Source organism: Seriola dumerili, unplaced genomic scaffold, assembly GCF_002260705.1.
Source record: "Seriola dumerili isolate Sdu_G_001 unplaced genomic scaffold, Sdu_1.0 BDQW01000120.1, whole genome shotgun sequence".
NCBI classification, from domain to species: Eukaryota; Metazoa; Chordata; class Actinopteri; order Carangiformes; family Carangidae; genus Seriola; species Seriola dumerili.
This window is the reverse complement of record NW_019174375.1, coordinates 1,993,263-2,018,240: the sequence shown is the minus strand read 5'-3', so window position 1 is coordinate 2,018,240 and position 24,978 is coordinate 1,993,263. Positions and strand designations below refer to the sequence as shown.

The 24,978-nt window shown below is 40.0% G+C and overlaps 1 protein-coding gene across 1 annotated transcript; it reads right to left on the bottom strand.

Annotated features, from left to right (window-relative positions):
* Window positions 1-3,279: 3,279 nt before the first annotated feature.
* Window positions 3,280-24,158, bottom strand: LOC111223893 (pyridoxal kinase-like). Its single transcript, XM_022748191.1, has 11 exons — window positions 23,893-24,158; window positions 16,825-16,879; window positions 11,537-11,641; window positions 11,045-11,128; window positions 9,263-9,297; window positions 8,692-8,777; window positions 7,744-7,789; window positions 7,461-7,572; window positions 7,202-7,338; window positions 7,040-7,106; window positions 3,280-6,511 (listed from the first exon to the last, which is right to left on the bottom strand). The coding sequence occupies exons 1-11, from the start codon at window positions 23,971-23,973 to the stop codon at window positions 6,396-6,398; spliced, it is 924 nt and encodes a 307-aa protein (XP_022603912.1). The 5' UTR covers window positions 23,974-24,158; the 3' UTR covers window positions 3,280-6,395.
* Window positions 24,159-24,978: the final 820 nt, after the last annotated feature.

Here is a 24,978-nt window from a genome sequence, read left to right as displayed (position 1 = left end):
GGTCAGCTGATGGATAAAAAAAATGTCAACAAAACAGGAGCTTCCCGTACGGAAGACTGCTGGGGTCATTTCAAAATAAAAACACTTTATAAAGTTATAACTTTATTAAATGTTGTGACATTATTATATGATGTGTTATAACAGCTTATAAATTATTTTTAACCCTTTTAGCACCATAATAATATATATATTTATTAAAACGCCTGGTCTTTTTTGTCTATTTTTGTCAATAATTGTGTCAAAAAATGCCCTATGTGTAAATAATGTAAATAATGCCGCGGTGTCACCGGTGATCCCCGTGGTTCTAAAAGGGATAAAGTGTTAACAAGCTAATTAATGAACTAGTTATAAACTATTCATAGATTCTTTATAAGGGGAGTCTTATTGTAAAGTGCTACCATTCTGTTGTTACACAAGAAATTTGAATGATAACACACACTCAGAGTTTCTCAACCTATGGCATCAAGACTCCACAGTGGGTCACGTGTATTGGTTCAGTCTCACTGTTCTCAGTCTCATTCTCATGTCACCTCAGGCAGTAAATAGTTCATGGATAACAAAACACAGCTAAAAGGTGAATGTTTTACCATCATCAGGTAACCACAGACTGGATGTGTAAACATACAACTGTGGGAGCTGGTTGCACCAGTTGTTCAAGCTTAGCCTAGTTAACACAAGTGTTTACTAAATAGGGTTTTATACATCAGCAAATTGAAATGGGCTGCACCACATGAACTGGTTCTTTTGTTTTCTTTTGTAATAAATATTTACACCCAGTAACTGCCAGGTGTAACTGTTGTGTTACGAACTGAACTAAGTTAGAGTGAAGAGTAAAAGACATGATATGGGACATACAGTAACCTACCTGAAACTTGATAAATCATGTTTGAACCTTGACCATTTTAAATTACATTTCACAAAAATAATAACATACTACAACTTATAGATAGGCCTGTACTAATGACAGAAAATTAAATTTAAAAAACAAGAGATTTTTTTTCTCCCAGGAATGAGCCAACACACAAATAGAGGGGGAAAAAAAATTAAATAATCAGGTCGATGCAATTTTCATAATTCTTAATCTCTCTTTATTGCATTAGAACATACATTTCTCATATATATCTATATATATATTTTATAAATGTGAATTTGTACACTACAATCTTTTATTGTAACATGTTAGAAAATACTCGTAACGCTCCAAAAACATAGCACTAAAAACAGTTACCAAACAATGATTATTACATTTCCTCGTTTTTGTTTTATGTTTTGTTTTGGCCACCAAGAACAGAAAAACAAGATGGCGTAGATGAAACTGTCGACCTGGAGGAGAGGAGAGGACCACAGTCGGAGAGAGACGGTTGGGTCGTCGCGGTTTGTAGTAGCAGACATTTTGTAATCAAACTGGGGCGGGGCTCTATCACAACAGGTACACATAGGAGGGGAAATATGAGGGAGGGGGGAGCATGGACAGCGGTGAGCATCAAGCAAAGCCTCATGGGAAAGCTGGGTCACTTGTTACCAGTGTGAGCAGTCCTGCTTGGTTATTGTTTGACCATTCAATCTCCAGTTAATCTTAAAAACGGTGACATTAAATAAAACTTGAGTGATTAACTTCGTTGCCCCTCGGCTGTTTTCAGTTTACTTTGTGGTTTGGGAAGTTGTAGAGCTGTTATTGTTTAAATTTGTAGCATTAATCACACAGTTTAACCAAACAACACTAACCTTATAGTGTAATTTAGCAATATGCTATATGTATAACTACATTTGACAGACAGACAGAGAGCTCCAGTGAGATGCCCATCTTTCTCTGATATACTGTAAACTGTAGTGTCACTTGTGCTGTCAATTGTGATGGTCAAACAAATGCGTCAAGGACGACTGAAACAAACATAAAACACTTTGACATTTTGGACTGCTCTTTTTTTGTAGCAATAAAGAGACAGTGCAATATGTCACCCTTGAAATTGTGCGCTTATCATGTAAATTGAAAGTTGTAGTACTGAAAGTAGCTAGTAGCAGCTAGTAGTTACTAAGAACTTCGGAAGGACTTTCCGCACAACCTTGCAAAGAGCTGATGCAGTGTAGTTAAATAAGCCAACAGCAGCAGTTAGGATGGAGGAAGTTAGTGAAAGCAGGATGAGGTGAGCAGCGTAGATAACAGCAGTTGTTTTTGTTTTTTTTGTGTAGTTTGTGAAGGGAAGTTTAGTTGCATCACAGAAGACACCGCAAGCAAGTGGAGATAAGAGGCAGGTTATTGTGACCAGCATTGGAACAGATCTAGCAGAGAGATAGGGCGAAGAGGGGGTACAGTATAACAATCTAACACACAAACACACACAGTGTGGCTAAGGGTTTAAAAACTAGCGATACGGACACAACAACTGGCACTGCAGGGAGGCAAGTGGGGCGGTGGATAGATGTGTTTGGATGTGGATGGGTGGAGGGGGAGGAAGATAAAGAGGAGACGTGAGGCATCAAGGAGAGTCCCCCTTTCAACAAGTCCAGAACTAAAACAGTCCTCTATTTTTTTTAGCAGATAGGGGAAAAGGGAGTGGTGCAACACCGCGTAACATCACAGAATGATTGTCCTCTTGAACGTACCTCACCTCCCCTCCTCATGAACACTATGCCTGTCTTTTTTTTGTTTTGTTTTGTTTGATTTTGTTTTTCCTTCAACCCTCCTCCTCCCTCATCCTCCATCTGTTAGTTTTACTTCTCAGGGATTTCCTCTTTCATTTCACATGCACACACATACACACAAAACCCTGTGACCATAAAGGACATTTATATATACACATGTACATACACTCGCTCACACACGACACACACGGACACAGGTTGACACATTTTGACCCAATAATACGGCTGACTGGTTTGTTAGCAGGAAGCAGAGGATTGGATAGTGCACCATAGTACCAAGCGCACAGACACGGCAGTCTGTTATTGATATGACAATCAGTGCTACAGTGGCACAATATAACTGTACTAGTACAAAAATCAATATTAACTATTACAATTTTATGAATGAGACTGCATTTTTTTCTCAACATAAGTCCAAGAGGTGTTTCCAGTTGACCTTTATACAGTTAAAATGCAGAAAACAAACTAAAGCAATTAGAGAAAATTTACAGATAATTTTGATTAATTCTAATTAAGTCATTTATCAAGCAAAATTGCTGAGCCTGCTTCTCAAAAGTGCTGCTTTTTACTGTTTTATATAATTGAATATCTTTGGGTTTTGAATTGTTAGTTGGAAAAAGAAAAAATTTGAAGGAAATTATTTTTGTCATTTTTCTGTCAATTTATTAACCAAACAATTAATTGGTTAATTGAAAGAATAATCAAACCATTTTATATCAATAATGAAAAAAATCCTTACTTGCAGCCCTAAAAACATATTTTATAGATTCAAACAGAAACTCTAAACATATGCGATCTCATTTCCTCCTCATTTCAGCCACACTGCAGAACAGAAATGTGCAGTCACAAAGACCTACATTTAAGACATCTCATGTTTCCTTCCCACCCCCTCCTCCTCCCTGTCCACCTCTCCCTCAGTGAGCAGTATTGTGGTGTTATGATGTTAGGTTCCTAAGGCAGTATCACAGTACAGTCCATAGAGAAACAACAGCAGTACAGAATTACACTGGCCTGCCCAGAACCTTACATCCAGCTCAGGTGGGACACTGATGGCATCTGGATTTTTCTTTTTCTTTTCTTTTGTTTTCTTTCTTTCTTTTTTTTAAAGCCTCCAGTTATTTGGTTTCCAAAACTGTATGTTGTTGCCAAGCAAAGTTAGCTGAAACTGTTTCCTGCTGTTAAAAGATTACTGAACATTCAAATCAGGAAGCAACGAGGGGGGAAAAGGATTGGGAGGTAACTTAAAAATGTTAAAAAATTCTCATTAAAATCTCATTTCCTGTGGTGCCCTGGTAGCTCAGCGGGCTAAGGCACATGCCAAGTTCTCGCAACATCATTGGTCTGAAACCGGCTCATTACCACTGTCGCATGTCATGTTCTCTTCACCTCTGTCCTGTCACACTCCACTGTGAAACTCAGAATATGATGGCCATTTAGAATTATTCATTCAACCATAAGATTCCTCTGTCCGGCATCATTTCTTCGCATAACTGAAGTGTTTTTATTGACTGTGCAGTATCAAAACAGCTGGTAACGATGGGGAAGACAACACGACTGCTTGAAGGCAGGAAGTTAGCTAGTTTAGTGGCTAGTTAGCTATGAGGAAACCAGATTGTGGATTTGATCAGGATGGCCCTGTCTGTTGAACAGTGAGTGCTGTGTGTAATGTTTGATTTTCTGAAATCAAAACTTTCGTTGCAGTATTAAAAACATCTGCTGATCTAACTGGAGAGGTTAGTTCACAAACAGCATGTGCTTTGACAGTATAATAATAGTAGTATTCAAGCTGCAAACAGTCATTTCAAATAGGCATCAGTTTACGCTGACAGTATTGTAGATCCTTAATCTTATATTTAATTTAAAAATGTAACTCTTGGTATTGAAACTCGACCTGCTGGCATCATTTCTGTTACTGTGACCACAGAGGAGTGTGAAGTGAACCGAAAATACATTTTCTACAACAAACATTTGCAGAGCTGCTACTGGACGTGGGGGAAGTCTCCTGCTCTGACGCGGAGAGTCTCCTTTTACGACTTCTTGAGGCCTCCAGTAAATTCAGTGGCACAACTCTCAGATATAGGGTTCTGGGCCAGAGCTGGGCCGGGAACCGCCCGGCATGATGCGGGTTGGTTCTGGCACCGAGGTAGCCGATTTCTGATTGGTCTAACGTACGTGAAATCGGCCAGGGACAGCTCACACAGCTTAGGTTGCCCATGTTTCTTTATGTTGAGATGAAGGAGGTTCAACCATTTACTATGACTATTAGACAGTTACCTATTACTAACAAGTTACAACGACTGGAGCCACTGGAGCCTCCCACAGTGCCAGAACCATCCCAGATGTCTCTGGTTTGGGTGATATTGTAGTGCGTGTGGTCTATAGTACAGTAGCATCAACACAATGGTCCAAGAGACAGATCAGATAGAAGATATCATACAGATGGTCCAATACAGTTATAGTACAACATCTATACATCAACTATACATTGTGCGTTTTTTTTTTTCCTTTGTTATTATTGTCAAGGGGTCTCGGGGGGTTAGACTTGGTCACCATTACATCACTGCTGTAAGACGGGGAGGGGGTCAAAACAGTGGTGGGTAGAGCCATAGATAAACAGTGTTTGATTATTACAGTTTTACAGTACCACCGATGCAATCTTGTTACCTGGCAACTGGTGTGGAGGACCATCGCCAGAGTGCAACACTGTCAAAAATAAAGAGAGTATGTGAGTTGAGTGGCAGTAATAGAGCAATAAAGTAGGCAAGTTCATATCTACTAATTTAGAGGTAGAGTTTTTGGAGTTTTAAGAAACAGTAACATTCAGTAGCTGGAGTTTTACTTTCTATCACTTTTGAATAAAAACATGTTGCAGAGTTTTTTGTTTCCAAATGCAACTACAAATCATTCCCACTGCGTTAGAACCTCACGACAAATTTTCTTTGCAAACAAAGCCAGAACACAACCATGTGTTGTTGTTGTTAAGTAAACGAGGAAGTTACCCAGGTTTGTTACAAGTATTAATACAGCAAGTGCCTGTTCATATTTTTAAATGTGAATTCACAGTGGGTAAAAATACTCCTGACAGCATCTCCTCCTCTCAGTTAGTTTCTTTATTCTTGCTCCCTGTTCACAGTTTCTGTATTCACTCCCAACTTTCCACTCCCCACTAAAGAGTTTAATAACAACACCCTGGAGTAATAACTACAGTCCTAGTAGTACTTCAGGGTCTACTCCAACTTTCCTGTAATAAATATGGCATCGCCTTTGCCCACATCTGAATACATCTCCAAAACAATCGGTAATGACTGGACTTTTCAGGGTCTTTTTTTTTTTTTTATAACTGTCCAATCATCCCTACAACACTCTTTTTTTGTTTTGTTTTTTTTAAAGCCTACAGCTTTCCATAAAGCAGCCGTGCATTCCACTCACATAGCCTGTCAGAGAAGAGGCAGCAAGAGGCCGCCACAGTCCAACCAGACCAAACCTTCTGTCTATCCATGGCTCTGGTTCCAAAACAGGGTGAGGGTCAAGGGGCGTAGGAGTTACAGGAGTTAAAGGGGTAGAGGGTTTTAGGGTAAAAGGACTAAAGGGGTTACAATACTAAGGGGTTTGAGGAGTCTGGATGATGAGGTGTTGAAGTTTGGAAATGACAATCAAGGTTTACAGTGATGAGAGATTTACCGAGATACAGGATTTGAGAGATTTACGGGTGAAGAGGACATGGTTAGTATGAGTCTTATGGGTCGGTAATGTTAGGATATGACTGTGGCCTCCGTAACTATAGCAGGGTCCTCTATGTCAGCTTTACTTTGAACCATCCTCAGCTCCAGCTGGGGCGGACTGGGCCTCCGACCAGGACCTGCTAACTCTGAGGGAGAGAGGGGTGGGGGGTTGGGGGCAGATAGAAATGCAGAGATGAATAAAGATGAACATTAATTTTATGCATTTTTTTAAATGTAAAATTAGACACACTATGGCAAGTGATGCAAAGCTCCCTAAACTAGGCTCAGCCAGCTGTTGTCTTGCCAGCTGCAGCGCCAACCAAAACTACACAACCTATAGCTAATGACAGGAACAGCAGCAGCAGCTGAGATCTGCAGATGTAAACCACTGTGTGGGATGTTATTTATCAAATGGAAACATACCTGTCCCCATGAGACAGATAAGTGATGGACATCAGAACAGGCTTTCTGTGTAGAGTGCCCATTATGTCACTGCATTATACTGAAAACTGCAGCTCACATGCAGCTAATCTACTGTGTCTTTACATGTCATTCTGAGCATTTAACCACTATTCGTTCAATTACTTCTACACAAGTATTTTCTGATGTAAACATAAACTCAAGCCAGTCAAAGCTTTGAGCAAGGGATTGAAAACAAGACCTACTTTTCTTACCGTGAGCATAAGATATGGTCCTCTGGATAACATGGTGCATCACTGAAAAAGTCTTCTCACAGGCCGTCTGAGAGAGAGAGAGAGAGGGAGAAGAGTAAATTGCTATTGGGATATATGTGATTTATGTGTGTCCTTGTCCTTTGGCCACTTGGGTGTTTGTACCTTTAGGTCATTAGGGTGGTGGTGTGTCCACGCTAGCAGCATAGCAGCAAACAAATCTCCGGTTCCTACGAAGACGGCGTCCACTTTGGGAACTTCTATTCGAACTCTCTGTGTTGTCCTGCTGCCGTCTGGACGAACTGAACAGCACAACAGAGACACAACAAGTTAAACGGTTTATTAATGTCAAACTCTGAACTCCTAAAGCAAACACACACACACGCACACACACATACAGCATTCAGTTTCAAACATCACCTACCATGTCGCTGGCTGCCCAGCGACACCAGGAAGCGGTCTCCCAGTCTGGAGGGCAGATCAGAGGAGGTGATGACCACTGTGTCTGGGCCCATAGCATGGAGAAGGTCCATTACCTACAGACAGTCAGTGAGTGAGATACTGAGGCATGTATGTAGTCAGCAGGAAGTGTATAAAGCAAAAATAAATAAATAAAGCTATGTAAGGTGCTAAACAACAGCTTATTCTGTAAACGAAGAAACTATGCAGGAAAGGAAAGAAGAATGAGATAATACTTGATCTTTTACCTCTACAGCGTCTTTCTCTGTGCTGATGTTTTTCCCTGTCAATAATCTAAAACACAAGCAAACAAGCAGTAAGTCAATAGCACTGAAAAGGAAACAGCGAGAATGAAGTTATTAAACAGACAGACAGAACAAGAAAAATCCACAATGTAAAGTCAGCCGTTGAAGTCCAGAAAAAAAAACAACCCTTTATTCTGACTGAAGACTGAAACACCACTAGAGGGAGCAACTTGACAGTGAAGCTGGAGCTGAGCTGAGACAGAAATCTCTTAGACTGTGGTTTAATGTTACTGTTTTTCATACATGCAGCCATTTAGTTAATGCAGGCAAAAAAAAAATATGGAAAACACCTTTTTATCTGCCTGTTTCTCCACAGGGGAAACAACAGATACTGTTATCTCCAGAACTTATACCAGAGACACTGAGATCAAACTCCACTGCACCGGTACAATAGGTCCATCTTGGTCAAGCATTGCTGAAATCCTCTGAACTTTATTTAAAATGTTAGTTAAGATCCCAACGTTTCCATGGATACCAAATATATGAGGCTAAGTTCTGTAGAAATGTGTATTTATGCATCTGCTGCATTCCCATTGGATGTAACTGTGCAGCCACAGAACACAAAGCATCTCAGCTTTGACCATTTCTTTTAATACAGGAGTCATACAGCTTCACTTTGTTTATAAAGTAAGGGGTAAAACTGTATCTCAAAAACAACTAAACAAGGTTAAAGTGAGCGGAGCTGAAGCGTTTTTTTCTGTTAATTCCACAAAATGGAGGTATTAGATAACAACGTGAGTGGCATTACATAAAGAAGGTTTGCGCTAATACTCTGCTACAGTTACAAACTCAATGAGGTGTCGGTAATTTAAAGAAATGTCACGTTAGATTTAAAAGAATTTAAAAGTATGTGCATTTGCAAGCATGAAAAAGTAAAACACTTGTACTCACTCAGCCTCAAACTGGTTAGGAGTAATAATGTCAGCAACAGGAACCACCTTGTTCTTATAGACCGGGTAAAGATTCTGAGGAACATACTGTGGAACGAGACAAAGGTTAGAGTCACACAACATCATGAGAGCTCACAAACAGAGCTCTGAGGAAGAACGACACGCTCAGTTAATTCACAGCTTTTCTTTGATCTTTGTTTTCATAGTTTTAAATTATGAGCACCAACTGACAGAAAATGATCTTAATCCCTGAAAAATGCACGTCTGCACAATGTAATACATACACAACACACACACACACACACACACACACGGTCACTGTGTATATGTGCTTCATTTGGATTGCAATTATCCATCTGTCACTGAGAAATGAGCCTTGTAATACACCCCCACAACACACACACACACACACACACACATATATATATGTATACAGATAGAAACACACACAGGGATAAACACTAAAGCACTCCCACACACTTTAAAGGCACAAAGAAAACTTGAAACTTAAAAAATCTCTCTAATAACAACAGAGATACACAAAAACAGAATAAAACTGCCAGTGGCCTCACCATAGATCCGTGATCACCCAGGACGGGGTCACATACTGCAATGACAAAAACACAATCAAGAGTCAGACACTCAGCACAGACCCGCACAGCTCCAGAAATCATCACATTACATAAACACTGCAGTGATAGGAGGCATGAAACTGGATTTGGGGATGTAAACACACTGAAGGCAGCATGTGAAGAGACAGACAGAAAAACCTCCATCACCACATTCTCTTTAAAAACAAGGCGACTGCGAGTGGCTCTTTAGGTTTAAACTGATTGTTGGCCAGAGCACCGACTTATTATCACCTTATAGAGTTAACATGGTGAACATGGTGCCAAACAGGTAGTTATTTACAATCGAGCAGATGCTGAACAACACCACCATTCACTTGAATAAAACAATAAATACAATTTCTATACTGTTCTACAGTAACTTACTTACTTTTTCTAAGTTCAGTATAAAATTAACAGAATTATTGTTTAAATCAGAAAATAACTGACTAAAAATCAAGTAAACAAGGCAAAAGAAGAAGCATATGGTGCCATGTTTTAGTACTTGAAAGGTGTAATACTTGTTATGGACACAGTTCAGGACAGTATTAAGGTTTGATCTTCAGGCCAGAGTGCAACACAGTCACAGACAGAGCGCCTTTTACTTTTTTTGATAAGAAAACTCCTGCTCTCTTCCTCTGTTAATACTATCCTATCACTCTCTCCGTAATGAATCTAAAAGAATATGAGACGCAACTGGGACCAACAAGGAGGTAAATTACAACCTTTTATCACAGGACAGCTGCAATGTCTGTAACGTCACAGATACTGAGCAGTGTGAGAACATCTGGCAACGTCTTCTAGACACTCAGCACTATATCGTATCACAGCACTTTTTGTACACAACAAAAAAATGCTTAACAAACACATTATGCATGTCACCCTCTGGTTGCTTATTATTTTGAACAGTGGCAGTAGGTCTTCACTATATCCACTAACACAGTGTCTGCAGGCCAAGCTGCAACAGCCTTGACTTGAGTGAAACTGATTTGGTGAAACACGAGATGAAAATCCTCCTGGCTAGAAGGAGAGAGACGTCCTGCGAGTTTGTCCACAGCGAGAACTTCTCCGGAGATCAGCATCAAGATACATGAAGCTGGATCAACTAATGACTTTATTTACTGTGTAATCGCTTAAGTTAGGTTTCAAATATAGTCAACTCTTAATTCAGTCCTGTTCAGATTGAATTTTGTGTCACTGGCTCACATAATCTTATGTTTCATCAGTTTACTCATATTAAAGAGCCACTAATGACTATTCTACATATTAATAATGTATCATGACTATGCTCCATGTCAGTGGGGAGAATTATCACCCGACTTGGCAACAACAACATTTTTCAGAAACATTAGTGGTAACAGCAAGTAAGGCAAATCTGAATAAGGCTTGAATGTGTTAAAAGTAAATATAAGCTACAGCTTTTAGACTTTGCAGGGTCCCCACTGTTGGTGCAACCACATTACATTTCCACTGATGCAACAAAAACTACACATTACCCAAACTGCATTAATTAACCTTTAGGAAAAAAAAAAAAGTCCCGAAGCTAGCTGCAGGCCACAGTAATAATAAACAATGCATTGAAGACCTGTGAGCTACAGCTCTCCTCCAATCAAAAGCTTGAGTGATACAATTAAAATCAGAATTTTGGCCAGAAGGAACTTATGTGTGCAGAAAAATAATTCACGCTCCACTTATGATTTGTATTTTTCTCATACTGTTCTGTTGTTTTATGGGCTGAACACTTACCATACACCAGGTTGGGGTTGGCTCTCTTTAACTCCTGAACAATGTCCACCACCATCTCCAAGAAGGATGTGTCTCTGGTATACCCTGAACACAACACAACACACAAACACACACACACACACACACACACACATGAAAGTTATATTCATTATGTGCATTATTAGCCAGGCTCATTTAAAAAATACTGAAGCTGCAGTAACTTGTGAAAATGTCCTGTTTACTGATTAGTCAGTGGTCACACATTTCAGTCAAGTGCAACTTAAAGCAAAGTAGTTTAGTTTAGTTACAAAAATTTCATTTATTTCAATATTAGATCCTCAAGATTTTCACTGTGATCTAGGTTCAAGTTTGGTGTGACAAAAACATGTAAAAGAAATGATGAGACTGAAGGGAAATAGCTGCAGACACATGATCAAGTCTTTCAGTTACAGATGTTGTAATTCAAGCAGTGCAGAAGTGATGAGTAAAGGACATCGGATATTGGATATCCACCTGTTAAAACATAGTCATAGTGGTGCACGTTGTTCAGTTTGATTCCCTCATAAAGAACATGGAGCTCGTCTGCTGTCAACACCTGGCCTTTCCAATGGGAATAACCTGTTGGGAGGAGAAGAGAGCTGTTATTGCGTTTGGCTCCCATACTTCGCAATCCATTTTCTATTCTACTGCCACATGAACAAAAATAGACACACACACACATAATGTGCACACTAACAGCCCCTATAGATGTTAACACACACACGCCAACTCTTGTGCTCCTGTATCGCTTCAAGTACTTTTCCACTAACCTGATTAAACTTTCAGTTTTATACCTAATATCAAAATTCAACAACTATTTACACCGAGCATGTTTGCAACTATTGTGCATATTAAATATATGATGTGATTATAAAATATGTTGTGCTATTAACTACACAATAATAATACAGTATTATTAAGATTCAAGAGCCTTTTTTGTCATATGCGCAGTAAAACAGGCGGATGAGTGGTCTGAACTGACACTCATATCCAGCTGTTTCCACGTGTTTCTCACTGGTATGAAGATAAATCACAACAAAAAGCTCCAATGCGAACTCTAAACACTCAATTTTTCTTGGTCAGTTGCAGAAACTGGAATCGATGTTGTTTGGACTCCTCTCTGCCAGCGTGACTCAAAGCATCACGTGACTTCTGCCTGAAACTGAGTAGAGTGAACTTCAATGAACTATGCACAAAAACAAAAAGAAAAAAAGAAAACATCTTGCACTACGGCTCAGACCAAAGAAAACTGTTCTTTCAAAATAAGAGGCCGCTATTATTCCAGATAACTTCATCCAGAATAAACAAATCAATCCCCAAACCGTGTTTAATCAAATTAACTGGATGAGAATTAACAAGATAATTTTAGCCTGTTAACAGCATGATAACCTGGATATGCTGAGCCACATTTCAAGACCAGGGCCAAGAACTCAAAAAGATGCAAGAAATACACACGCGTGCGCACACACACACACACACACACACACACACACACACACACACACACACACATCGAGCAGCAGGTCTTAGTGCAGCCTGCAGCCATAGTATCTGGTCAGACAGGGATGGGGGGGTGGGGGGGGGTCACAGGCCCCCTCTACTAACGATTACACCTATATTGTGTGCGGAGGGGTGTATTGTGTGTGTGTAGTGTGTATTAGTGTTTGGTACCACATGTACTGATGTGGATGTATATATATGTGACGTGAATGCCAATGTAAGCATGCGTTAGTGCACGTCTGTCTGCGTATGACATGTTTGCTGCAGGCCGATGATGTCGCAGCTCCAGGTGAGTCACAGCCAGGTCACGTGGTGGTGGGGGGGTTCTGGTTGCTAAGCAACAAGCCGGGAGAAAGCCAAAGGGGCTAAGAAAAAGAGATGAGCAGTCAGAGAGCTGCGTGAGTGTGTGTGTATGTGTGTGTGTGTGTGAGAGAATGAAGGCAGGCCTACAGATAAGAGCTGCTTCTGTCGTCATCATTCGCTGCTGTCGCAATTCACAGCGCCTGCTGCTGTTTACTGCTGCGTCCCATCGCTCTCTCTCCTCTCCCTCCCTCTTTCTCTCTATCATCCGCTGTCTATCTCTCCGATTCATTTTTGTCCTGTCTCCATCTCTCTATTCACCTTCTCTGTCCCTCTCACCAGCCATCCCTCTCCCTCTCAGATTCAAGCGTCTTCTTCAATATGCCACACCAAATTAAGCACTCTCCTCGAAGGAATTGCAAATGTTAATTTCCAATACACAAGATCTGATTAAACCAGCACTGCAGTCTCTGGCATTTTTATGTTAATGTCACTCAAACAAACACAATTTGCACTACAGATGAGAGGATTTTTTTTGCCATTGTCCTCAGCTGATCCCACAGGCTACTCAGCACACGGGGCAATAATAATGATTCTTACATGTTCTCTGGTCTAGTCCTTGGGTCCTAAAGATTTAAAGAGAACTTAGATTTTGCTGGAAGCTGACAGGGATCCCATCTAGGCTCTGATGCGACAGGCAAAAGCACAGCAAGAAAAACACAACCTCTTAATTCATTTAAATGGGACTGTGGGTGTACTGATGCAGAGGGCTCTGGCAAAATGTTGTACCTGGTTAAACGTTCGCTTCAAAGCAATCGCAACAACATCTGGGCGAGGTGCTGCAGTGATTTTACAGTTTACTTGGAGATTATATAAAATGCAAAGTGTTTTGGCCTCGGATAAGTCTTCAAACTCACGGGTCTGTCACTCACAGTAGCCTTCCTGGATAGTACGTCATCATCTCTCCAGTAGCAAAAGCAACACACACCTACCAAAGCATCTCTTTGCAATTTTTAACATGAATTGTTTTTGGTCTGAAGCCTCAACACAAAAATCACCAAAATGGCTCTTATGTCCGTGAACTGTATTTTGAGAAGCAGTGACGAGGGCTCTCCAGCCAGTGAGTGTCCTACAAAACAAACAAAAAGCTTCTCCTTATCCTACCATCTTCAACTGATGACAGGAGTACTAACAAGAACACCAAACCTAAGTAAACTAACACTGGGACATGAATCACCTGCAAATAAAGAAGATCCTGTACGCAGACAGAATTCAACCTTTTGCAAACGTTATGAAATAAATAAAAAATAGAAAGGGGTAAGCACAGTTAAAAAGTGGCAACAACTCACACAGGGAACACAAACACCTCATTAAGAGGCTAGAAAATAAAAAAGCCTGATGCCAGAGAAGCTACACACAAGGGCTTTTTTTTAATTAAAAGGACCAGTCCCACACTTACAGTAACAGCTTTACCTTGTTTGCAGAAGTTTTGAGATACTCATCAGTGAAAAGTTCTGCTGCCTCCTACAACTGGTTTTTACTATTTTCTGTTGGATAGAAAATAAAAGTGGGACTCGCAACACTGTACAATTCTGGTTTTCTTAATGACATTTAGAAAGACTCTGCTTTTCTTTTCACGTCAAGAATTTTTGGATCCTCTGCATCAGTCACTAAGACTTGGAGGTGCTTTTTGAAGAAGTGTAGTGTAGCATCCAAAACTCCTCCCTTGTCCCGCACACTGTCCATCAGTCAAACTCATTCTATTAAGACAATGTTTTTGTCCTCTTTGTTATTATCTTTTAAATGTAATAAAGCAAAGTTTTGAGTCCTTGTCAAACATAAAGTCTCTACAATTTGTTTGCACTCTGAAAGAAGACCTGAAAGGTGTGTGTGTTTTGAGTGAACTCAAACAAGCATGTGGAAGCTGAATAACCAGCTTCCTGTAAATGAAGACAAGTCACTGTTGAGTTTTGTACTAATCAATCATGTCTGTAGAGAAACCTGGTCAGTGAAACCTCGTATCATAAATATTCGGATGAATCCAGACTACAACATTCCCAAATGGCTGAAATGTAAATTACAGCATTTCATTCATCTCTGCATCTGATGCCTCTCACTCACACAGTGACACTTATCCTACACTTATACAACACCGTTATACTTGCCCTCTGTCTGCAACAAAAGAAAATATTACTTTCACTATTTTTAAACTCAACGTCATCCATGTTAATAACAACGAAATGCCAAGACCATCGTCTAACCTGGCTGCTTTCAAGCAGCCTGCACATCAGCGTAGAACCTCCATTATCACTCAGATATTAAACAGCTTGCTGACCTTTTCCAGCTTGAAGCTGAATGCAACCGAGTCAGGGGTAATTATATAGAGTAGGTTATGATTACCTGTATTCTCAAACTAGACCAAATGAAAAACTAGACAAGAGGGGGTCAACATCACCCAGTCTGCACCATGTAAAAAAACAATGGGGAAAAGAACAGAATCAAAGAAATGTCTATATACCACAGTTTACTAGTTTCCCAAACAGAGCAGCCATTGGCATTATTAACTAAATACTGTGTGTATAAGAGGGTGTTATTGTCAATATTCTTATTTATGGTAGCAAGAAACTAGCTTTTACTAATCAGCCAAAAACTATTTAACAGGATATGATTTCTAAGTGGCTTATCAAATAATCCACCAGCCACAAAAAAAAAAAAAGAATCCAAACTTTGTCTTAATGTGCTGATGCTGGGAGGATTTCTGAGTCTGGACACTGCTTGTATCCACTGTGAAGACAACAAGCAACAGCTGAGCAGATGTGTTTGTTTTCACAGGGCTCAGCTGATTCACGCTTCAAGTTCAGTGTGCGTGAATAACACGAGCTGAGACCACCCGTCAGTGCAAGACAGGGGAGGACAGAGCACAATCATTCATTCATGGGACTGGCAATTAGATCAAAATATTACGAGTAAATGTGACACGTGATGATGCAGACGCCCCGCTGGGCCAATCAGTGACAAGTTGCATCATAAATCCTAGTTTGTATTTTTTTTCAAAATCAGGTAATTGCAGTTGCTTGATAACTGTCATACGTTATAAATAAACTTTATTATTCTCATTATTTAATATACAGCACTCACTCAGACTCTGAACTTTAAGAAATGCATTACACAACCTTCATCTGGTCAATACACATATTTCTTCAAGCAACACCTGAACTGCATAAATCATGCAATATAAAATATGACAATAGTTTTTGTTGAATGTTATTGTGATAATTAACAATAAACACAAGGAGGCTTGTTCTGTAAGCTTGTGTAGCGGACTCATGTCATGTGGCAGACGATTGTGTTACAGAAATATTTTGTTAACTCTGACAGAAAACAGGACAACAGAAGAAAATGAGCATTTCTGGATATATATCTAAATAAAAATGTTGACCTCAACTATCTGAGTGAGGTTTCTTTGTTCATGAACATAGTTCTTATAGATTATAGATCAATACTCACTGAGATACTATAATGTATTTTTCAACATTTTGGCCAAAATGTTACAATCAAGTTACTTTACTTTAGGGACGAGTGCAAAACAATAAATAGGTGAAAGCACCTGAGATGTCCAAAGACTGAGAGAGAGAGAGAGAGAGAGAGAGCCCATATAAAATGTGAATGGAGTTTGCGCCCCACAGCTATTTCTGTGTTTGAGAGCTGCTCCGGTGTCAGAGAACGAGGTTACTGACCTCCCCAAAACTTGACTCACTCAGCTGTTGACTCGTCAGCCTCAACGCGGCCACGGCTGCCTCGACAACAACCGTCTCTCTAATGCTCGCTAACACCTCATCACGACACCAGAGGCACTGACTGACTCATACACACCCACACACACTAAATAAAACATGCACACACACACACACACACACACAGACACACGCTTCCAAAGAAATGTGTTATTTCATCAGCCTTACCTGTATGGTTGGAGAACTGGACAGAGTTAATGGAGTCCACCTCAAACCCTAAAACCTGGAGACAGAGAGACAGTTCAGTTGTCAGGAGAGATTAGGATTAACAGCTGTACTCATCAACTGTATTTTAATTGTAGTCGTATAAATACATCACACTCCTGCACACACAGTATGCAAAGTGTATAACAACCGCAGCACAGTCCTTAAGTATTAGCACTATGCTTCAGCACATTCAACATAAAATAAACTAATGGATATGACATTAATGTGCCATGTCTCATCTTTAATTTCAGTGGGTTTCCATCAATACTCAGAGAACTGTGTGGGAGATGTAGTCCTTTTAACACTGTGCCCAAATTACAAGGCTTCAAAAGTAAGTGGACACTCAGCTACTAAATGTTTCTTTCTAGGGTAGTCGTGTGTCATATTGTGATTCAGTTTTGTGCATATTTGTGGTCATTTTATGTAAATTTTTTGGTTGTTTTGTGTGTGTGTGTGTTTGCGATTGTTTTATTGTTCGGTAGCTGTTTTGTGTCTCTTTGCTGTCATTTTGACTCTATCTTTGGTAGTTTTAAATCTCTTTTTGGTTGTTTCTGTCTCTTCGTGGTAGTTTTGTATCGCTTTACGGTCATTTTGCATCTCTTCTTAGTTGCATTGCATCTCATTCTGCTTGTTTTGTGTCTTTCAACTGAGCTCTATGACAAGAAATAATAACAGTTAGTTCAACTAAAGCTCTGGCCCAAAGGTCCCCTGAAATCTCCGCCCCTGGGTCTGTGCCTCGCAGGCCTCTATGGTAATCCATCCATGTCATTAACCATCATTAAAATATCATCACATTACATGAATATGAATAAACACATTTGGTGAAATATTGTGTGTATGTGACATTTTTTCTATATCATCACAGTCATGACTGCAACATGTAAAGATGTATCTGGGACTCTAACTGTTAAAGGGGAAAAAAAAAGTGTTGAACTCAAGCTGTGATCTGTGAGTGGAGATAAAAAAAACATCATCTCAGTTTAACTTCAGCTGAAATCTGCACGGAGCTGGAACAGTTACAAAAACAACGACTCCCGGTGTCCTCCCCCCTTCTCCGTCTTTCTTACAGATATTTAAAAAAAAAAAAAAAACTACCAGAGAAAGACACATGACTCATCCACATGTGCAGCCAATTGTCATCTGAAGGACTTTATTTAATTGGGCGAAAGCAGGAAGGAGGCAGAGTGAATGAGTTCTTTGTTCTTTTCAATTGACTGTAACTTCCAGATATAAGAATGTGCTATTCAGAGGGGACAGGAAGTGATATTAACTGTGACCTTGGAATAATTTGTCGATGCTGCTGCTACATTCTCAAATGCTGCATATGTTTTCTGAAAGGTGACATGCTGTATTTGTGTCGTATTGTATAGAACTGTGAATGATGATATTGTACTTACTACTTCTAATCTTTGTGATTTTTTTCTTGATATGCGACGGGAAAATCCTCCTCTGTTAGGAGGTCAAAGGTCGTACTCAGGGACATTTTAGCAAAGGAAATGATTATCATTGCTGTTTAATTGCTTTGTGTTGTACTATACACTGATATAAATGGTGTGGACAAAAGATTAGAGGTAATGCATTTGAAGAATGCTTATTTTTAATGTCTGTTGGCAGCCTATTAAATATTTTATAAAAGATTTTTCTAGTTGCTGTTCCAGAGGCCTGAATAAAATGCAGTCGACAGTTTTAGAAACAGGAGACTTTGACATAGGAACAACCTGTCTCATACAGCGTGTTCCTTTGGCTGTGCAGAAAGCAAATTGACTGTTGATGTAAAACAGTATTTACGGCCTTCTGATGTAGATGGGGCTAAGAATATGCTATTTAGGTCACATCCTTTATCGCTCTATTCATGAGCCTCAAGTCACTGACACAGATAGACTGTTTACATTACTGCTGACTGGAAAGCTTCCACTCAAGCATCTTCAGAAATGGAGGAGAGGAAATTAACATATTTGTAAACATTTTGCCTTTTTGAAGAAACACGTAAAACACTTCTTACTTGATTGAAATGTCTTTTTGATCCTGCATGAGTCTATAAATAAGACATTGAATTTGAATTTTCACTGCAACCAACCACTCTGTACTCGAGTATATTTCTAATATATTTAGTCGATAAAACGACAATATCACAAACTACAGCACATGATGTTTTCAAATGACTTGAACAAAAATAAGACTAAGAGTCAAATGTCATGCTAGCGGCTCTCTGAGGTTGTACTGCTAAATGCTAATGTCAGCATGCTAACATATTCACACTGATAATATGTAGATACTGACGTTCAGCCGGTGGCTATTTGGTCAAAATAATAATAAGAAGAAGAAGAAATCAAAGTACTGGATGAACCGAATTTTTGACTAGACATTGGGGATATTAGAATGAAGTCAGGGGATCACCAAAACTATTACAATTCATCATCTGGGATTCATGAATGCCAACATCAAATTTCATGGCAATTCATTTAGCAAAGTTTAAGATATAGACCTGCTGAAGGCGTTAGAGTCAGGGGATAATCAAAATCATTATGATCGAAACTCGGGGCAAAATCCTGACTCTATAACCAATAGATACAGTAGATACAGAGAGACGTGTGCCTCTCGCTCCAAAGGGCCATACTGGCGACTGTCTTCTACGGAGAGTAGCACAGGTTTGTTGCTAGGTGTTTGAATGAAAACTGTTGAGAACTGCTGTAAACGCCCCCTGATGATGTACTGAGTTCTTCTTTTGAGCAGTGTGATCTTGATCAAAACGTCCTTCCTCTTGAAAGAGTGATTGTTGGGCTTCAGTTGTTTGTTCTTGGAAGGAAACCAAACTAAAACTGATGCCATGCATTCACTTTAAAAAAAAAAAAAAAAAAAAAGGAAAAAGAAATGCTAAAAATCCCTGTTTTACATTGTGACAGAAGGCAGCACTCACACTACAGTTTGGTTTCTGTGTGAAAGCTGCATGTATCCAGTCTGGCTCTAAGGCAGCCTGTCTCCATCGTCAGTGACGTCATTAGGAGGAATCCTGCAGCAGCCAATCTGAGCCCTGCTTCTTCAAACCGTCGTCTGCTGCCTCCTGACAGGCCTGAGATTCTCCATCGTGACAGCACAGAGAGAGGGATACCCCACACTCTCGCTGACGACATCATCACCATCATCACCATCATCACCATCATCATCTTATCCCTCATCTTCAACGCCAACTGAATCATGGTTATTGCTCTGAAAATGAGAGCAGCTCCTGTACTGACCTGTGGGCTTTCCATTTATAAGTCTATATTTAACACACTGTCAGTTTTTTTTTTCTTTTTTGCTCATGTCCACAAGCATCAGTCCGGACTCATTCATAAACAGACTGCAACACTCACCATCCAAATACACTTACTACACTGTAAAAATACACTTAATCAAGCTGGCATCATTATCATTTACATCATTATCCTTCTTAGCATCTCATTTCTCACCAGAGGAACTGCGCCTAAAGATATCACCGCATCTGTAAGACTCATTATAGTTCATTTAAATGTTAAAATGCTATATTTAGCTGCATGCCTGACTATTTAAGATTTTGTTTAGGTAATATAACATGCAGGTGCCCTGTAATAAGACTTGCCAAGGCTTTTTTTTTTTTTTTTTTACCAATACTGTCTCCATAATAAAACAGACTAAGTGACAACTTACACACACTGACGCACATGACAATTTACTGTTTTGTTTTTAAAAACATTTTCAAAATTGGGAAGAAAGATCGCAATTCAGACTGTGGCCCGTGTCAGTGTGTCAAAAAGATTGTGAAATTGATTTTTTGGAAGATCATCCACCCTTAAACTTGGTGATTGTGAAAGTGGTATTACTTTTTAGTTTTTTTCATTTACAGCTATTAAACTTGAGCCTGCTTGTCACTCACTAGCAATAAACTCTGTGTATCCACGAACCCTTCAATCAGTCTATACGATGTTATATCAGACAGACTTCTCTTGCAGATTGTAGATGGAAAATGAGAACCGTGCAAGTTTTCCTTTTGTATCAAGCAGCAAAAAAGTTGTAGCATGACATGCTTGAGTTAATTTGCCTTACCTGACATTGCATGTCCTGCGACGAGACTCTTGCACATACTCACATTGCGATAACAATGCTGGAAGGACATAATGTGTAGCCCTAATGTGCAATAATAATAATAAATGCTGCCATAATCTATTAGAAATTATAATTTATTTTAAAAACACAATCATTGTAACACGGATATGTATCTTAACTGTAGCTGGTTTGTTTCTTGTGCTGCTCTAACACCTGTGCCCCCCCCCCCAAAGATCAATAAAGTGTTACTTTCATCAATAATGTTGATGCTGAATTAAACTGCCACATCGTTTAAGCTGTAAGCAGCTTGAGCCCAGGTTTAGTATAATGCACTGGCTAGTATCAGTGTCTAGAATAAGCTTCAGTAAGCTGCACTGGTAAACATTATTTTAACATTAGACTGGTACAAACAGGCCTTAATCAGGCGTAGTAGCTCAACATTAGGGGCAGCACTGAACCCTGGTGACATGCATCAAAGCCCAGCAGCCATTAGGATAACTGCAAAATACATCCTGGAGCGCTGCAGGCTAAAAATAGACTCGGCACTTCTTACAACAAGTGACTGTCTTCCAGGATGATGGGACATACAGTATACCGCAGGCCTACAATAGCAATACTCACTGCCACACCACTGCTCGTGTAAAAATATTAAACTATAACAATCAGCAGCATCATCATTCGGCAATTATAGCTCCAAAGCAATCACTGGTATCATCCTACTGTCAACATTAGGGATCATAAAAGGAAATGACTATCATTTTCATGGCCGGGAGGAGCCAATAACCCCTGTGTCCTTTCAAATAATATCATATCAATGGCTTGTTTTGAAAGCATTTGCTCTTTTTGGCTCCTTGTTCTGGTAGTTATGCCTTTATGTAAAGCACTCTGTAAACTATACCTTTAGGTAAGAGCTTTATTACAACTGCTGATGTAGATAATGACTTAATACCAAAGTGATTTGTTCCTATTATTAAACTCAAGAACAAGACACATGTTGAGCCACTCAAAAGCAGCATACAACAGTTCTTTATCTGCAAGTGCTTTACAATCCAGGTTAATTGACTGATGACTGCTACCCTCCCCTTTCTTCAGATGTTTAGGGTGGGAGTTAAAATTACAGAAAAACTGAAATTCATCATCCATTTTCTTTACTGAGTTTAACAATTAACCATGAGATTAACCATTAACATAGTGTAAAGAATCACTGCTTCCTATGGTCACTTTCCAGCTTACTGATGTACTGTATAAACTAGCTAGTTCTGAGGTGTCCTTATTTTTATCAGACACTAGCCGACAACTAACATTATAATAAGATATGATACAGTAATAATAATAAAAACACCCTGCCCAGTAGAGCTGGACAGTCTGACCTAAAATCTATAATCAAGATAAAACAGATTTAAACCAATAAGCATAACAGGGCATGTATTTCCTTTATCATGTTGGTTGGCCTTTTGCTAAGATATCAGTGGTTATTGTAGCTCTTCTCATTTAATAGAAATGTATTTAAAATAGCAATACATTTTGATTAATGTTGAACCATAAAGGCCAAACATCAACAGTATCACGGGTAAACTGCGAGACAGTCAATAACCACAATTAATCTACAAAACAAAAGAGACTGGATTCACTTTAACTGAACTATTGTGATAACTGAGAAAGTAGTCTGCACGTTTGCGTTGTCATCATCATTGTAACACAGAACACACAACAAAATGTACATGTGATAAATTATTCTAATGAATTCTGACAACATAATCAACATTCAGAAACCAGTACAGCTGCTATGTCTGTAGTAAAGGAAGAAAACATCGATGATAACCTTTTCCCCAGATCCGTGCAAGTGTATCAGAAAACTCAAAGCAGGAAACAGCTGTATTGATTATTTGCCAGTCTAGTAGTACTGACTTGCAGGTTATCAACTGCAGGAGGATGGATTTGTCCATCTAGATGTCCCCATACACATCCAAACCATTACAGCTGTCTGCTGCTGTGAGCAAATGATAGAAACTTGAGGGACCTACAATGTGGTGACTGGTTAATAGGCTGAGTTACAGGTACAGATTTTCTTCTGACCCCTGAGATTATCATTAGCTTGCTTTTGCAAACCGTGCTGGCCAATGTATACCGTCACTGAGAGGCCAAGTGAGGACTTGCACTGACCTATGAGTGAAAACCTATCCCCATGTATCAGTAAATGTCATTTCCACCACTCATCCAAGTAGGGGTCATTTGATTAACACCAGGAGCTCCATCATCAGACACAACAAACTAGTGATTAATAACGTCCAAGTTCGCATTTATCATCAGTTTATGCAGCACATGTATGTTTTGACGTGACGGACAATAAAGCTTCACAAAATAAAACACTCTGCTCCATTATCGGACACCCTCAATGACAGGTGACGTGCTACAATTTATCCCTCAGATGATGAGTTCCGCCTTCATGAAGAGTCTCAATGTAAAACGTCATCAAATACATAAGAAAACGTCGGCTACTGTCATATTTATCATCCATGTTTCACATCCTTCAGTGCTTGTGTGTGTGTGGGGGGGGGACATATTTTTGCACGACACCTGTCTTCGCGTTTATTGCTTGAGATCTGGGTTACTATACGGTTATTTTTGGCTTTTCACAGCACGTCTTCAAATAACCATCATTTATGGCCTTTAACACTGAAATGGCAGGAAAAATACAACTAACCACGGCCACAAATCAACTCATCCAGCGACGGTTTAGGCGGATGACCGATTACCGTTAGCAAATATTGCGCGAACTTTGTATGATTTAATTAACACGTATCATTATAAAACTCTGCACTTACATCAGTCGGTTTAGTGTTGATTGAAAGTCGCGGTCAAATTTGGTGGGTAAAGGGCAACCGAGCGCGTCAGACCGGGTCGTGTCCGAGAACGGGTGTCTCACCGCCCGGTGTCCGATAATGGGTGCATGTGAGTTGTTTTTACCTGTAATGGGAAAGAGGCGCTCTTGTTGCCCACATATCCCCGGACTACATGGCTCTGTATGGACAGCACACGGCATTCCATGGCGGCTCCCGGTCAGCCGAGGAGAGGTGCAGATAATCCGTAATTTCAACGATAGTCACGTCTGCACATAACAGTACGGGGAAAAAAAACAAACAAAATGTAAACACAACGACAACGCCGCGCCGGTTAGTGAGAAGCAACGTTAGTTAGCTTGTTGGCTAACCAGCCGTGGGTCACACGCAGGATGGCGGAGTGTGGAGCGCGTGTGGCGGTTGTAACGGGTGTTGTGCGGTGTGATGGGGAAGAGAGAGAGCGAGAGAGAGAGAGAGAGAGAGAGAGAGAGAGCGTGCTTACCCTCCCCCGCCCCCCCCCCTTCTCTCTCTCTCACACTCACTCACACACACACACACACACACACAGACAGACAGACACAACACCGGCAATCGGTTTAATGACGGTCGTTAGAGCTGTTGTTAGTGTTATCGTTAACGTGTAGCTGTGTCACGATCTAATCAGACAACCGAGGGGTCGTGTGCACCACCACCAACAACACTGAAGGACAAAACATACACACTCACAGACATATGCGCACGGACGCGCGCCAGTATTCTGTACAGGCAATCTGAGTGACCGCCTAAACCGGATGACGTCACCACAGGGCCGGCTAGGGCATCCTGATCAGATCCTGATTAACACAGCTGGATTTGAATGACTGTGAATGACAATTCTTCAGTTTTGTTCTATTCTATTCCACCCTATTTACATAGCCGAATTGTTTAAAACATCTATAACATTATTTTTTTTTTATTCAGATGTGTCTTTTCCCTGCCAAAATAAAAGACAATTGTAAAAGAGTATCTTTTTTCTTTTTTTTTTGCTGAATTAAGGATGAAGTCTTGGTGCTGCGCTCATTTTTGTGTGTGTACGTCTGCATCTATGGTTGTGACTCACACCATCTTTATCAGAGTCGTGACTGAGGGGGAATTTGACTTGGCAAAGACTGCCTCTATCACCACACAACACATCTGGTAGCGATGGAGAGGGACACGAGTGCATGCACAGACA